Genomic DNA, 16,761 nt, shown 5'->3' with positions numbered 1-16,761 from the left:
ACGTCGAGTCTTGGAAGGGAAGGGGCGGATGATGATCCGGTCGCACACACAGACAGCACAGCAGTACACACACAACAACAATGCTGCCTGTCCCTGAAATGCATGCATGCGCCCCGGGCGCGTGAATGAATGCTGCCTGCCTGCTGCAACTGGGCTTTCACAAGAATCACAACACAGCACCAGAAGACTAGTCTCAACAACAATACACAACACTTGAAAACATGGCTTCCTCCGCATCGGGGAAAGAAGGAGACGCTCCGATCAACAACAGTAGCATGGTGGTGGTGGTGGTGGGAGAAGGAGCTCATCGGGAGATCATCACGCCAACCATCGGGGAGCTGAGTAAAGAGGTGCGGACCAACATCCTCTGCACCGTGGAGGGATGTGGCAAGATCCTCCCCAACCCGCCTGCACTCAACATGCATCTGGTCAAGTCTCACAGAGTCAAGGTAGTAATGCTATGTACTAGTATCATTTCGCTCCCATATGCCACCAAAATGTGGAACGCCCTACCAACGGTCTTTAAGACATGCGAATCCCCTTTCCCCCCTCACTGTATATGTTTTCTTTTCCCTTTTTACCTCCTTTATGATGATGATTTCCTGTTTTTTTGCTATATAGAAGTGTATATTTTTATGTTATGATGAATTGAGCAAGGTGGACCCTCTTGTAAACAAGTGTAGTGCTTTATTGGGTCGTCCACTCACAGTTAACATTTTTTTGTATTGAGTTGTGCTTGAAATAGGATTGATGGCTGAAGCAGAAGGTTTATATGCTTATTATGCTGATAACAAAGCAGGTTCGGCAAGCGACGCCGTCCGTCGTACGACGCCGGGCTTACTTAAAAAAAACACCTACGCATATGCTTGTTTATTTTTAACCGAGAGATTAGTTTAGGAGGAGAATAATCCTTCCTCGTAGATAGCGAGCACGCTCATTTGCTACTGCTGTATGTATGTGACCCTTATACCCCCAAGATGAACTGATAAAGTGAAGACCTATCCCACAGCTACAGCCTAAGCTTGTATTATTCACTCTGTCGGTAACACTGGTAATTTATACCCTTCCAGTAGCATACAATTAGGTGCCATGCCTTCTTATATGCTGACAGGGTCCTATAAATCAGGGGTAGGCAACCTGAGGCACAGGTGTTGGCACAGGGGTAGGGTGATCACTGGCATAAGTGTTTTTTTGTCAAATTAAATCCCCTCACAAATTACATCCTGCACATAATCATTTATTCAAACTACCTGGGAAGGGATGATCATTACATCCTGATGTAAAATATGTGTATATAATTTATAAATCTATATTTCTAAAGAAGAAGAAACAAATGATGCTTGATATGCTTCTAAGATCATGAGACTTACTACACCCACACTTTCTGAAATGAACAATTAGGCCATCACATGGCTAGCACTTTAAATATCAAATGACACTGTGCTCACCCCCTGTATTGCTTCTTTAACCTCATGCCATCTGGACAAAGATACAGAACCTTGCCTTGGAAAAAAGTCAGTTTTAGTAGGAGTTTTGTTCCCTCAGCCATCGCGGCATTAAACAAACTGCCCCGCCGATAGGATGGTCCTGTACAGGGGGGACCTCATGTTTTTGTATTGTCTTGGTGCTTTGTGTTGTTTTTGATGTGGGTGTTTGAACAGACTGAAGACGAATATCCTTCTGGACAATAAAGATTATTATTGAATAAAAGTTGTTGTAGCCTATGAAATGAAGAAAATGCCATGTCATTGTTGGCCTTCCTCACAACGCTGAGGCCGAAACGCGTACGTTGTCCACTCTCTCGTCAGAGGTAAATACAATGTGAAAAGGACATATAATGAGTGCTGGCATTTTCTTCATTTCATCTTGTATCTTCGAGCCTTCCATCTAGAAGGATTTTGTTCTAACCTGGAGTGCTGCAGGTTGTCTGCTTCCTCATGTATAACCTATGGACAATCAAAAGGAGATATATTTTCTACGATATGGCACACTGAATATCAAGACAATGAAAACATGGCACTTCATGTCAGAAAGCAAGGTGGTCGACAGACACCTGCTATAAAGTACTAGGCTGTTGGCGAGTTGTATTGAAGTCTCCTTCTGGCCTTTCAGTTTAGTTGTCCCATGGCCTTCTGACCCACTGGTTTTCAGGACTCCTGTGGGAGGCATAGTGATTCCCCTCAGTGAATGGCACCCTTTCTCTTGGAAAGGCTGCCTTTTGGCCTGCAACAGACTACAGTCTGTTGAAACATAGGTGAATGTTAAGAATTTGAATTTGGGCTTAAAGGCACCTTCTGTGGCTCATGCCCAGCAAGAAGAATGCTTAAGCATCCTCGGATGTAACAAGCTCTCACGGGACGGGAGGGGACCTAGGGGGAACTATGGTAGACAGCAGCAGTGCTTCTCACTGTATGCAAACGGAGCACTTTGTGACATCTCTCTGTGAAGGGTGTATAAAATGTACTACTGTGAAGGCAGCACAGTAGTACTGTGGCTGCATGATGAACTAAGCATCTGACAGTTGAGTGATAATGATACCACCATCAGCAATACAAAAGCAAGCCACATACTTGATGGCATTACTCACTGTCCTCAAAGCTATATAGAGTCTGGAACTACACCTCCCGAAATCCGAGTAAGGAAGCTGCCACTTCCGTTCACGAAAATGTATTTTAAAATATCTTAGCATAAAAATAAATATATATTTCCATTTCTGCTAAGTAGCAAACTAGACGATTTGTATTTATATTGGGATACATTTGTGCCACTGTGAAAGACGAAACGGAAGTGGGGAGGAGGCTTCACTCCCGCTTCATCGCGTACTCGTCATGATAGAGCTTCCGTTGCTCCAGCCTGTATGACGGAAGCATTTGAAAAATTCGAAAGGCAACAGTCTGGCCACGCGAGACTATTTGTGCATCATTGCACACCAGTTTTCAATTTGCTGTGCAAAACAAACAACTACGTTTTCATGTTTGACTGGACAATTGTTGTCCCTCAATGAGGTACTGTGCTAGTGCCACCACACATTACCTTGACAACGCTAATGTTTGTGTTACACAGTCAGCGCTGGTATCCATTTCTGGAATGACAATTAAGCTTGATAGGCTCTCATAGTTGGACTTATTGACTATCGTTTGTGGTGACGCAGGGTTTCTCTTTGCTATAACAGACGTTAGAATTGCCTGATGTTTTGTCCACTGATGTAGCTGAATTAAGAAGGTTTACTTGTCACTACTCCTACAGATACAAGTAGCGAAATGCAAACTGTGGTATTAACCCATTCTGGGCGGGAACCCCTTTTGGTGTTTTAAACATTATGTTATAGTTTAGCTATTGAAAAATAGCAGATCTACAAACTCATAGCGCGCCACCGAGTGGCGCGCTATGAGCTTGTAGGTCTGCTATTTTTGAAAAATCGTGAAAATATTTATTTCAGAAAACTGGAAGATTTAGAAGATTTTTTTTTAAATTTTGAGGTCGGGCCTAAATGGGTTAAAGGTGGGTCCACCTCAATACTGTGGTAACAGCAACATAAGAACAATGAAGATGCATTTACTGTATAATAGGCAGTCTTTCAGAACATTGGCTATTTCCTTGGCACCATGCAGCGGGTGAATGCAAAGCTGTCCACTTATAAAGCTCTCCCCAGTGGTAACGGCAGATGGAGGTGACCTTGACCACTATGATGATGCTAATGATGACTGTCATGTAGCTCAATACGTTGGTCTGCGTGTACCATTTTGAAGTGCACCCAGCTCCGCATGTCTTACATAACGAGTATCATGCTGTTCATGGATTCAATCATGTGCCGTCTGCAAAACGGACTCCTCAGCAGCGCTATCCAGGGATTGCTTGGAGAGCTGAGACAAGACAGACACAATGTAGAACTCGGGAACCTGGGAAAATCTGTAATTTTAGATTTCTTTGGCTATTCAAAAATAGCAGATCTACGCTATGAGCTTGTAGATCTGCTATTTTTGAAAAGGCGTAAACATTTGTGCAAATCTTTGAATATATATATACAATTTAATCCAGAGCCACTTACATCCATGGGATCCATGGGTCGGCGGTTCGAATCCCGGCTCCTCCTGTCTACATGTCGAAGTGTCCTTGGGCAAGACACTGAACCCCAAATTGCTCCCGGTGTGCTGGTTGGTACCTTGCATGGCTTCTGCCGCAATCGGTGTATGAATGTGTGTGTGAATGGGTGAATGTAAATGTAATGCACTATGTAAAGCGCCTTGGATAAAGGCGCTATATAAATGCACCATTTACCATGCATACATACATACACTGTATATATAATTATATATATATATTTTAGATGGGGATCTGTGACCAATATCATGTTAGGGGCCCTTGACATGAAAAGGTTTGAGAACCACTGGCATACCAATAACAACATTTCAGTCAGACAACTCACGAATAGATTTAACCAATATTTATTGTAGAATGAGAAGTGTGCATATGATATTTGACTTGGCGTTCGGCTCTGCTGCATTTTCTCCCTGCTCGACGCAATTAAACACCATCATAAAACATTAGGAGCAGGGAGATAGATATACAATAAAACCCCCAGGGGAGCATAAATAACAGAGCCAACCGGTGGTGGTGGTGGTGGTGCTGGGGTGGTGGTGGGAGCAAATATCACATAACATAACCACCAGGAACCATATGCAGAGGAAGGCAGGAAGAGCATACAGTCTAGAGAGCCCGCCCAATTGGTCAGCTGACTGCCACATCAGCGAATGACGTGTGGGACTTGCACACACTTATACACCCACATAGAAATTCAGCATGTTAACCCCTTGAGTATAGAATGCACCTTTGAGCACGGCATGAACTCCCTTGAGTATGTCTGACTGAACTAACTCCGCAGGCTACGTCTCATACGTTTTTCAGAAAACTGTTAGGATTTAGAAGACATTTGTAGAATCGGTCTCAGGTCTTAATGGGTGGTTGACGTAACTTATTATGACCACTCTACATGAACTAGATGCATTAACATAGCCATAGATCTCTCAAACCATGAAACATCTTGGAAATACATTATGCATCAAAATTGCAAGCGACCCGTCAGCAGAGTGAGATGTGATCGTTGCCGACTATTAGCTCTCTCAAGCTGATTTCCTTGTTTTATTTTGGACAATTAATTTGAAACATATTGGTTGCGTTTTAGGTTTGAGTGCTATTGAGAACGATCTTCAAACTTTTAATAGAGCTGTGTTATATGGTTTAAAACACGCACAAAAAAATCTCACACTAACCAGAACTTAAACAATGTTCTTTTGTATTCTACACAATGTAGTGTTTTTAGCATCTCTCCACATTACATTCTTTAAACCCTTTCCTACATCTTTCTCTCATTCTCTCTCACTGTCAGGATGGTCTTGTCAATCCCACCATCAGGAAGGACATGAAGGGCTCAAAAAAACTGTACTGTTGTCCAATCGAAGGCTGTCCAAGAGGGCCACACCGACCCTTCTCCCAGTTCTCTCTGGTCAAACAAGTAAGCCTTACAACATAATAACTAAGCAAACATTTCAGGACCTGAGGAATAGAAATTGGTCATTTACGGCATTGTATACAATACTATACATGCATTTTCTTATTAACCCTCTTATGGCTATTGACGTAATTGACGTAATGAATCAATAAATCCCTCATGACCACTGACGTTATTGACGTAATCGTTTAATTCCCTGTAATCGGGAGCTTAATGTAACAAAATGTAGCAACTTTTAGCTTGTTTGGCTAACGGCCGATGTAATCTACCTAAAACCGGCCGAAATCCGCGCATGCACGCTCTCGCACGCACGCGCGCGGTCTTTATGTGCATCGCTGTGTAAAATGCGATATTTTGGGCTTGATTAGAGCTTAATTTGACTTAGTTATTAAAATCAACGATGACCGCTTAACATCTGATAGTGCTGCACAGTCCAAAGCTACTACCGGATGTTATGGTTCGTTAAACCGGAAGTGACATCGCCAGATTCGCTTTATTTGGTCAAAATCGGCATAATTGTGCCGTTACCGCCACCATCAGGACTGTATATAATACTATAGGATTGCCGTTTCAGAATGAGATATAGTTTGTATATCACTGATTTTTCTATTGGCATTAAAATGACGAATTAAACATATGAATAGTGCAGGCAGAAGGCACAATCCACTGTTGATTAGGCTGGCCATAAGCCAGTTAAAGTCAAAGTGACCACATGCTAGTGTAAAACCGCAAGTCATGGCATCAGCTCCAGCCATCATACAGACAAATACCAAAGTGCAGACCATGTTTTTGTTCTATCTGCTGTATCCTAGCACTTCATGAAGATGCATGCTGAGAAGAAACACAAGTGCTCCAAGTGCAACAATGGCTACAGTACAGAGTGGGACCTGAGACGCCACACTGAGGACTGTGGGAAGACCTATTGCTGTACATGTGGCTGCCCTTATGCCAGCAGGGCAGCTTTACTGTCGCATGTCTACAGAACTGGCCACGAGGTCCCGACAGAACACAGGTGAATTTCTTTCTCTTTTTTTTTACCCAGGGAAGTAGCTGAGCACAGGTGCTCATTTTCAGCAACGCCCTGCACATAGAAACACACACACACACACACACACACACACACACACACACACACACACACACATTAAAACCTGGGAGCTGACCAGTACAACCACAGTCTTATACTGTTGGCCACTAAGCAGCTCCAGGGGGGCCTGGGCCATGGCTCAGTGGTCCAGGCACCTTGGCTGGTAATCCAGTCTGGCAGTGTGCTGCGGGTTCGACTCCCGATCCCGACGGCCTTTACTGCATGTCTTCCCCCATCTCTCTCCCCATTTCCTGTCGGCCTACTGTCTGTCCCTCCATAAAAGATATAAAATAAAGGCGAAAGCCACAAAAAAAAACATTAAAAAAAGGGGGTAGCAGTTGGGGGTTCAGTGCCTTGCTCAAGGGCACTTCAGCGGTGTTGGGTGAGTGATGACAATCACTTCCCCACCCAGATTTTTCCTGCCCGTCCGGGGAATCGAACCGGCAACCTTTCGGCAACAAGGGCGCTCCTCTAACCCCCCCTGTGGCCTAAGATGCATGCAGTATCACCTGATGCCTGTCAGGTGAAACCACCTAACTCCAGAATGTTCATTTTTCAGGAAATTAAAAATATACATTGTTCAGGAAATTAAGAAAACCTTATATTTTGAAAGCAAAGCAATACTGCCTCATCAAAGTTACATTATATTGTCAATTACTATTGCATGAGAGGGGGGAGGTGGTGGAGTTAGTTGCTTTAGCAGACAGTTTGAGGGTCCAATGGAGTTGAGAGGTTTTGTCCAAAACGTATTTTTACTTTTCATTGGTTCAATATTTTCAAAACAACACAGACGTAAACGGTGTTCTATAGACTCATTCAGAGACGGGTCCCCTGGTCGCAGCGAACGTATTTCCTGTAGGCGGAGACGATATATCTGCAGTGTAAACAGGCAGGTCTTCTACTACATTGAATAGAGTAGAGTGACTGATGTTAGTCTGCTCAAACGTTACTCTTTTACCTGCTTTTTACTAACACCAACTTTACAAAGATGCCCAGAACATCAGGATGAACCTGTGTAGTTTATGGCTGCTCCAACAGTAGTGGCAACATTCAACACAAGGCTGCTGTACTTTAACCTGACTCCGCCACATGGGGCAGCAGAGAGTACACTGGGTTCCCCCCTCCTCCTCCCATCTGGGAACTCTCAGGCAGACTTGATGCCCGGCCACAAAACGGCCTGGCCAATCAGCAGCAGCTATCCCCCCTCTAGCTGCTGCTGGTTGGCCAGGCCGTTTTGTGGCCGGGCATCAAGTCTGCCTGAGAGTTCCCAGATGGGAGCAGGAGGGGGGACTCTCTGCTGCCCCATCTGGCGGAGTCAGGTTAGCTGTACTTTATACCTCATTTAATGTATGAGTTATAAAGAGATGGCTGCTGTTTGTGTTCATACAACATATGATATTGGGTATTGGGTAAGACTGACGTTATGTATCTTTCAGGACCTTTCACTGCTTCGTCTCAACCATTACTCTATGGCTCTGGTCTCAGCCACCGCAGTGTATTTTTTGACATTCCGTTTCTTTCCAAAGTTGAATGTTGCCACTACTGTTGGAGCAGCCATAAACTACACGGGTTCATCCCGATGTTCTGGGCATCTTTGTAAAGTTAGTGTTAGTAAAAAGCAGACTAACATCAGTCAATTTCCCATTCAATGTAGTAGAAGAGCCGACTGTTCACACCGCAGCTATGTTGTCTCCACCTACAGGAAATACATTGCCTGCGACCATGGGACCCGTCTCGGAATGTGTCTATAGCACTGATTTTATGAAAGAAAATCACTCCCGTGTGAACTGAGTGGTGTAAGGTCTTATATAGACTGATCAGCTGTGGTCTGACGTAATGTCTGACGTAATGAAATCACACCCGGATGTGATTTCACAACTGGCTTTTTTTGTGCAGAAAAAATGAGCATGGTTGCTACGGTCATCCAGTTCACCCGGGTGTGATTTAATTACGTCAGAAATTATTTTGAACATAGCAACCATGCTCATTTTTTCTGCACAAAAAAGCCAGTTGTAGGAGTGGTTACACCACTCAACAAAAAAAACCTTAAAAATGGAGTTAGCAACATAGCAACGATATACAGTCTATATGGCATATAGGCTTGACTTTCAGTTTGGTGCTAACAATTTCACCCCCCTTATCTTCATTTGTGTCTGTGTTGCAGAATCCCACCGGTTAAAAAGCGCAAGATGGAGAAGCTGATGAGCGGCTCTATGAAGGAAAAGCCCAAAGAGGCAACCTGTCAGATCATGAGTGGCGACAGAGAGTGGTCAGAGTATTGTTCTCGTTATGACCTGACAATAAGCAACGCCTCGGAATCGAGCAGTCAGGCCACCCGAGCCCCTAAAATCCTCCAGAAGCTGCTTCTCCCCAAGCCCAAGATAGCCCTGGTCAACGTGCCGCTGATGCAGTTGGCCCACCTGCCTGTCCTCCTTCCGTCCACCGAGTGTGGTGCTTTGAGGTCCGTGGTGCTGGCTGTCGACTGCCAAGGCTCCCTCAGCGCCCTCCACCTCTTACCGCAGGCCATGAGGGCCTTCGTACCCCAAATGGACGCCAAGAACCTGGGCTTCAAGAACGGTCTGCCTGCCTCCTCTCGCTCCAGCCTGGGCCCCACCAGCACGGGAGTGCAGGCGAGTCTGGAGTCTGCGGACGCCCAAGACGCAGCCAGCAGCCTCTGCGACCAGCGGGGGAGGAGCACTTCCACAAACATTCAGACTGACATATCTTGCCTATCTCGCTTGCACGGAGGAGTAGGGATGGGTGTGTGTACCGCAGCGGAATCCTCTGTGTCCTCCTGTGCCCAGACAGACATCAGCGTGAGTGCTGAGGTGCTGCTGCCAGTCAGCGTGGAGACCCAGACGTTCTCACCGAGATCCAAAGCCACCTCCACTATCGGAGCTCAGACGGACATCCCATGCCTTAGCCAGATACCCTGCACCTCCTCCACGTCAACCCCTTACATAACCAGGCAAACCCAGACGATCCGGCCCATGACTGGCCCAGAATCCGACCAGGCCATCATGTGTTCTGACCTGTTTGACAGCAGCTCACTCACCGTTTCCACCCAGACAGCTCTGGCCATGGATGTCTCCCTCACAGCAGCAGGTAACACTCTCTATGAGGACGAGAAGTCTGTGGGGGGCATGTGCTTTGGGGTGCAGACGGATGAGCTTAACCCAAACAGCGTCGCAGACAACCAGACCCAAACCATGACCTTGCTGACTGACCTGGAAAACATTCTGTCGGGTCACCAGGTGCTTGCCGATGGCACCGCGGGCTGTGGGCCGAGCCTGGGCTCTGTTCAGGAGCAGCATACCGGCATCGACTTTGACTTTGAGGAATTCCTTAATGCTGTACACATCCAGACACAGACTGAGGAGAGCGAGCTGGGAGCACTCGGTGGTGACACACCACTAGAGTCTCTGGATATCCAGACCCAGACAGACTGCCTCCTGCTGGCCCAGCTGGACCGAAGCGATGGCCAGAGTCGGACCCATGCCAGTGACCTGGAGCTGGCCATGTTTGACACTCAAACTCAGACTGACCTCAATTTCTTGCTGAATGCCGGAAGCCACATGCCGCTGGGCAGCATTTTGCACCAGTCTAGCTTTTCTATGAGCACAGAGTCTTCGGACACAGAAACACAGACCGATATCCCTTCCCTGCCCCAGAGTCTCTCGGCACAGCTCGCCGCTTCCCAGAGCGAGCACACGAGACTGCTTAGCAGCACCGAGACCCAGACTGTGAGCAGCCAGGCAGAGGGCCTCGGAAACCCCTTCCTCACCAGCAACGAAACCCAGACGGTCATGGACGACTTCCTGTCGGCAGACATGGCCTGGAACATGGAGTCCCACTTCAGCTCCGTGGAGACCCAGACGTGTGAGGAGCTGTGCGCTGTTCTCTTTCAGCAGCGGGAGAAACCCAACAGCTGAAGGCCTCCCGTGTGGAGCTGCTTTACCCCCCCCCCTGGCCTGCAGCACATGTCTCTGGTGTCTGCCCTTCCCCTCTAGAGTCTAGGAGACCTATACTGTGGGTCCGACTGCGCGACTACAGTTCAAGTCCATCATAGCAGGAAGGATTCAGCCAAGTTTCTGAACATTCCATTGGGGGGGCGGGGGGGGGGGGGGGGGGGGGGGGGGGGGGGGGGCATCGTGTCCAGAAACAATTGTAGACATGTATGCCGATCGCTCCGCTGCACTTTATTAGTTCATTGGGCATGACTTATTGAATCCTCTGCCAGTTTACATATTTATTTGCACATGAAATACTATTGTTATATGTGTCTTATCTGAAACGCCAGTTCACTCCTACATCTCAGTGTATGGCCACTAGCTTAGTTGTCATTGTTTGGTCATACTAGCAGTTTGGAAATGGTATTAGCACCTTGTTACCTTGTTAAGATTCCACTCAGAGGATGATATTAGAGAATATCTCCTCCAAAAGCTGTTGAATTGTCCTCTTTTCCAAGACAATTTGCATTCACCTCGTTGAATCAATGTGAAGCTTGTCTGGTACTCGATAGAACCCTTTTATAAAAAATGCATTTCAATGTAGCTATTCTAACAAATCACTACTACTGCAGTTTGAAAATAGTCATGAAGACTTGGCAGGGACAACATTGAAGCATGCATTTACAGTAATGGCAGTTGTCTGCGTGTGTCTTTGATGCCTGCCCCTGCTGTTCTTATATCATGGGCAAAGATTGTCCACTTCCTCATGGACAGCGCCCTCTCATTTTAGCACGCTGTTCCATCAGTAGAGCCTACTTAAATTAAATAATTGCAAGGCAAAAGCAAAGCCTTTTATACGCCCTGCAAAGCATTGATTAAACCTGTTATGCTTCAGAGGTATACTAACTACAGTATATGACCGAGTGAGTTAGTGGCTCCCCTGTCTAATTAGTGTTTGTAATTGGTGCGCTTTGTTCCAGTGAATGGATATCTTACTGCTACAGCTACACTGACGTGGTAGAAAATTGTATGCTTCCAGTTTGTTGGTAACGGTTTGCGAATGTCTGGTCCTGTTTCAGAACGGCATTTATAGTAGGCATTTAGCTTTTCCAGAGTTACAAAGTGGTGGTGAATGTATATTACTTTTGATTACATCCTTTGTCACTATCTAAATAACTAAAAGTATTTACTCCTGAGTAAAACATTTGCCACAAACTACTGAGTGAAACTAAAGGGTTTTGTCTTTCCAGTGTGACACCTAATGGATGGAATTTGTTTTTAATCATTTCAAATCCTGAGGCAGCTTTTTTCTCAAAGATGAGGTTTTGTTCCTCCACACTCTGTGCCTTGTGGGATTTTAGTGTGAGTGAGCAGTGTCTTGGATTCGGAACACTAGAGAGAGAGAGAGACCTAGACATCATTAGTTGGTTGTGATGATTCTCCACAGTGCTCTGCAACAGGGACGTGCTGCACACATAGACATCAAAGGGGGCTTCAGCCCCTTGCTCTTTTACCCGTCTGTAAAACAACTTCCCTTTCCAGACCACGAATGCAGGCTTTACTATGGTGAAAGAAATGCACATGCCCCTCCTTTCCTTTCCATGCCATACCCAAAGTCTGCATTCAGGAAAATTGTGTTGGAACAAATTTGTTTTTCGAAATCCATATCGTACACCACATCTCCACTAGCCTGGCTAATAAGCCAGACTAATATCACACAACACTGTCGCGGTATATCAGTCTGGGCTGGCTCCACTTGGATTTCATTTCCCGGGGAACATTTTCTCTTTGACGCAATTGGTCAGAGCTACTGTCAGTCAAAAGTCTCAAGCATTGAACGTCACTGTACCAAAGCCCGCCTATATTGCATACCGTGTCCCGATTGGTCCGACCTGTTCTCTGCTGTAGGAAAGAGGCGTGCTACTGAGCCTCGCCAGACCGTAATCCGCTGGTAGGCAACTTTTTTTTGCCAACGGCTGATTCGGTCTGGTTTATTAACCAGGCTACATCTCCACTAGCTAAAGAGTGCTGGGTTGCGCCCCGAAAATAGCTGATCTACAAGCTCTCAACGTGTCGCAGCGCGACGCGTTGTGAGCTTGTAGATCTGCTGTTTTCACTATTTCTTACGGGATTTCAGCCCCTGCCTCTCTAACACTCTCTACGTCCCTGCTTTGCAGCAACTTGTGTTTTCATGTGTTCAGTTGAGGTGCTGGCTGAGTCTATCTCTCTCTCTGTTTTTCATCATCACAACTGCCCCATATAAACACCTTTTGGAATGAATTGGAAATGTCAAATGCGAGCCAGGCCTGGTCGTCCAAAGTAAGCGTGCGACTTGTCTCTTTTCTCTTGTGGCTGAATGGAAGCAACTTGCGCCAGCAATGTTCCAATTCATCCAACTAGTGAAAAGCAATCCCAGAATGGTGTTCTAGTGGCAAAGGGGAAAATGCCATAATAATGTCTGTGCTTGGCTTCCGTTTAACCACAAGAACATTAATGAGGTCAGACACTGATGTTGGGCGATTAAGCCTGGCTCACATTGCCGTTCCAATTCCTGTGCTCGAAGGGGTTACGTTCAGGAAGGACTGCAGACACGCAAGGTTCTTTCTCACCAATGTTAACAAACCGAACCATGGGGGGGGGGGGGGGGGCACGGCCCACGGGGATTGTCATTCTCAAAGAGCCTTCTGCAAACTTGGAAGCACAAAAATGTCATTGTAGCTGTAGCCTTAAGTTATGGTTTCCGTTAACTGGAACAAAGGGAACTAATTGGAAATGTAAGTAAGGAAATGGCTTAAAGCTCAATTCTCCCCTTGTCACACACCAGTTATTGATATGTGATTGTGAACTGTGGTCTCGTGTAATCACCGTACTGTCTTTGGCCTCTATAGTTACGCAAAGACTATGAGACAGTTAGTAGACTAGACTAGACTGTTGCCGTCTGACTTATTCATTAGCTGGCTGTAAGTGTACACAGTATCGGCGCTCTGTGTTAAAGTGATACAATAATGCTGTACAGAAACCAAGAGCATTAGCCTCTCTTCTGCCTGTGAGTGAAATGTGACTATGTTCACCACCTAATTAACCACCTGACGACATATTATACAGTGACTAGTTGAAGTTCCTCTATCGTAATTGCCTGGATTTGAGCTTTTACCAATGGGACGTGCTTTGTTTCCCTCTGTCTCTTGTACAAGCTACTGTCAAAGTAGCCTAGTGCTTTGGTTATGTATGTGGTTTTCGTATGGGAGCTTCAGACCATTGCAATTCTTCTGTGCTCCGCCATACGAGGGCGGTGCATGCCAAAGACAGCAGATCAGCAAGCTCTTACCCCATTTTGACCTGAGATCAGATTCTAAAAATGTCTTCTACATCCTGACAGTTTTCTGAAAAAGCTATGTTTCTATGTCAGTGGTTCTTTGATTTTTCAAAAATAGCAGACCTACAAGCTCGTAGCGCGCCACTCGGTGGTGCGCTATGAGCTTGTAGATCTGCTATTTTTCAATAGCTAAAGCATAGCATAATGCTAACACCAAAAGGGGTTCCCGCCCAAAATGGGTTTTAAATAGATGATAGCTGTTTTCGTCATGCAACACTGTCGGGTATAAATTGAGCTTAAACAGTTCTGTCTAGTTGCAAATCTGATCTAGGCTTTACACCATGTTACAGAGTTACCTCATTTGCACAGTCACCCCAGTCACACTGTTTTCTAGGGACCATGTAGGCCTTGAGTATTTCTTAATTTTGTTTTATGTTGGTGCCTTAAACCTAGTATTATACTATATAGTATAGTATTATACTATATAGTATAGTATTATAATATATATATATATATATAATTTGTTTTTGTTTGTTTTTTAGACAATTTGCTGCTCTTAGATGGTTAAAATGTATGTTGAATAATGTACAAAATATGTTTTTGTTTATCTTTGATTTGCATGTTTAATCACATTTTTGTTGCATGAAATCTTAGAATGCCTTCAGTAATTTGTGTTTGAAAAGCATTCTTCTGTCCAGTCATGTCAATGCAGTATTGTGTTATTTTATAGGCATTTGTTTAATGGCTATTTTAGGAGGGTGGGTTCACCCTCTTTCAGTTTCTAGATGTTCCCTTGAAACTTGATGAATGTACAAGATACTGTGCCCTGATATTACATGGCCATGTTTTTGCACTGCATCCAAACCATTCTACACTGTTATATAGAATTTCAATGTTTATGTTCTACTGTTAAAGCTTCTCTAGTGGAAATACAATTCTAAATTATTGTTCATTAACATGGAATTGATGGGCTGCACACACAAAACAATGTAAATATCTACATAGGTTGTCGGTAAAGTAAAGTTATTTAATGTGCATGCAGATACAGAACGCAATTGTCGTTTTGTCTTGGAGTAGCCTTTGTTTAAGTATGTTTCTGTTGCCTAAATGTGTAGTTAAAGGTTGCCTTGTTTTAGTTGCCGAAGCTATACAGTTACAAGACATACTCTTAATAAAGTGCTAATGAAATATGTGTCTATCACTACATATTGAAGCATATTTATGTGTGTTACAGTTAAAGGACCACTTCACCACTTTTCAACCTATCTTCATATACTATAGGTCCTCACTAACAATCATGATAAAATGGCACCATTTTTGTTCTACTCTGTCCATGTCTCATAGCCCTCCTATGAGACACAGATTGAGTAGAAAAGAAATTGTGCCATTGTATTGATTATTACTGAGGACCTATTACATGAAGATAGGTTGAAAAGTGGTGAAGTGGTCCTTTAAAGGGGAAAACCACCCATTTTCAACATTTTACTATGTCATTAATATACCTTAGAGCTGTTGTGTGGAAATAATTTTTAAAAAAATCCCCCCATTTTGTGTTTCCTAGAACTGTAATTATGAAAAAAATCATTAACATGGTGAAACACATCTTAATCGTTTACCCGCCAGGAACATAGGAATATTAACACGTAGAATCTTGTAGCCTGCCACAAACGGAAAAGCCGTTTTAACAGCGATGTATTCATTAATGCATGTTTTAATACGATCGTATCGAAATCTACCGTCCGTTAGCTTTGTTATGCTTCTGACACAATGGGCGCGGCCATTTTGAAAATGCGCGCGCATCCACTAACATTGCCGGCTCTGTTTTCAGACGGCTTTATCTCACAGAAGCGACATTGCAGAGGACGCTTTGTCCCAGACAAGCGTTTTCAACGGCCTGTAGCAGGCGCTGTGATACTCGCGGTCCACTTTTTCCACCACCGACCGAGAGAACGAGCACCAGCTTCGTCAACACACACGGAATGGTTTCATAGTAAAATGCGATACGGATATTTGGCTCTTCAAAGTAAGTGTCACGCGTGATTAAACCATGGCAATACGCAATCGAGGGATTAATTAATGGCGGCAGGCTAAGAGTTAATGATGTCATCAAGATGTGTTTCACCATGTTAATGATTCTTTTCAGACCTCTAGTTCTAAGAAACACAGAATGGGGGAACTTTTTTATTATTTCCACACAACAGCTCTAAGGTACATTAATGACATAGTAAAATGTTGAAAATGAGTGGAATGCCCCTTTAATCAATTTACAGTACAGAACGCTGAAATCTGGGTTGTATCAAAGTGTCCAGATATAGCAACAACGCTACACAGTGACTTTACATTTAATTTTATTTGTCAATTGTCATTGCACACAAATGCATGATGCACCTTCAGGTAAATCCAACATTTGAATATAGTGGCTGCTGTTAGAAGTTCAATGCCACAAAGTAGTGATATGATAAGCATACACTGACACCACGCTAGACAGGAACGCCTAAAAACGTCACATCCGGGGTAAGAATTTACCCCGGAATTTTCTATGGCTGCCAATGCAACTAGGTCCAATCCTTAATCACATACGGACAAACATCTATGCCGATGCTATCTAACTTGCGGAGGTAGCGTGCCTTGTCCACGGGCAACAGATCTTTCAACGTATGGCATTGCAAATACGTTTGATAATCGCTACTCTGCTCAATATTGTTTTGAAAATGCCGCAAATTGCATTGCAGTGAACGAGCGAAAATCACAACTTCCCCCGTTTGTGGGCGGAGTCACAGTTTGAGGCGCTGATTACGCGCCGTGGTGTCAGTGTATCCCAGAGGTAGAGTAATGGAGCAGGAGTTCACATTCATCCTACTAATCCATACAAACAGGCACATGGACATCAAAGGGGGCT

General features: G+C 44.5%; 1 protein-coding gene across 1 annotated transcript; it reads left to right on the top strand.

Moving 5' to 3' along the window:
* The first annotated feature begins 53 nt into the window (after positions 1 to 53).
* atmin (ATM interactor) lies at positions 54 to 10,707 on the top strand. Its single transcript, XM_079496488.1, has 4 exons — positions 54 to 449; positions 5,387 to 5,512; positions 6,322 to 6,521; positions 8,761 to 10,707. Exons 1-4 carry the CDS (start codon positions 222 to 224, stop codon positions 10,526 to 10,528), a joined length of 2,322 nt encoding a protein of 773 aa, XP_079352614.1. The 5' UTR covers positions 54 to 221; the 3' UTR covers positions 10,529 to 10,707.
* Positions 10,708 to 16,761: the final 6,054 nt, after the last annotated feature.

Source organism: Electrona antarctica, assembly GCF_951216825.1.
Source record: "Electrona antarctica genome assembly, chromosome: 3".
Lineage (NCBI taxonomy): Eukaryota > Metazoa > Chordata > Actinopteri > Myctophiformes > Myctophidae > Electrona > Electrona antarctica.
This window is presented reverse-complemented; position numbering and strand designations above follow the sequence as displayed.

Bases quoted from the DNA above. Each gene is read 5' to 3' on its own strand.
- atmin (XM_079496488.1), top strand. From the start codon at position 222: ATGGCTTCCTCCGCATCGGGGAAAGAAGGAGACGCTCCGATCAACAAC. The intron at 5,513-6,321 runs GTAAGCCTTACA...GCTGTATCCTAG, and splicing joins AGTTCTCTCTGGTCAAACAA to CACTTCATGAAGATGCATGC. The intron at 6,522-8,760 runs GTGAATTTCTTT...TCTGTGTTGCAG, and splicing joins GAGGTCCCGACAGAACACAG to AATCCCACCGGTTAAAAAGC.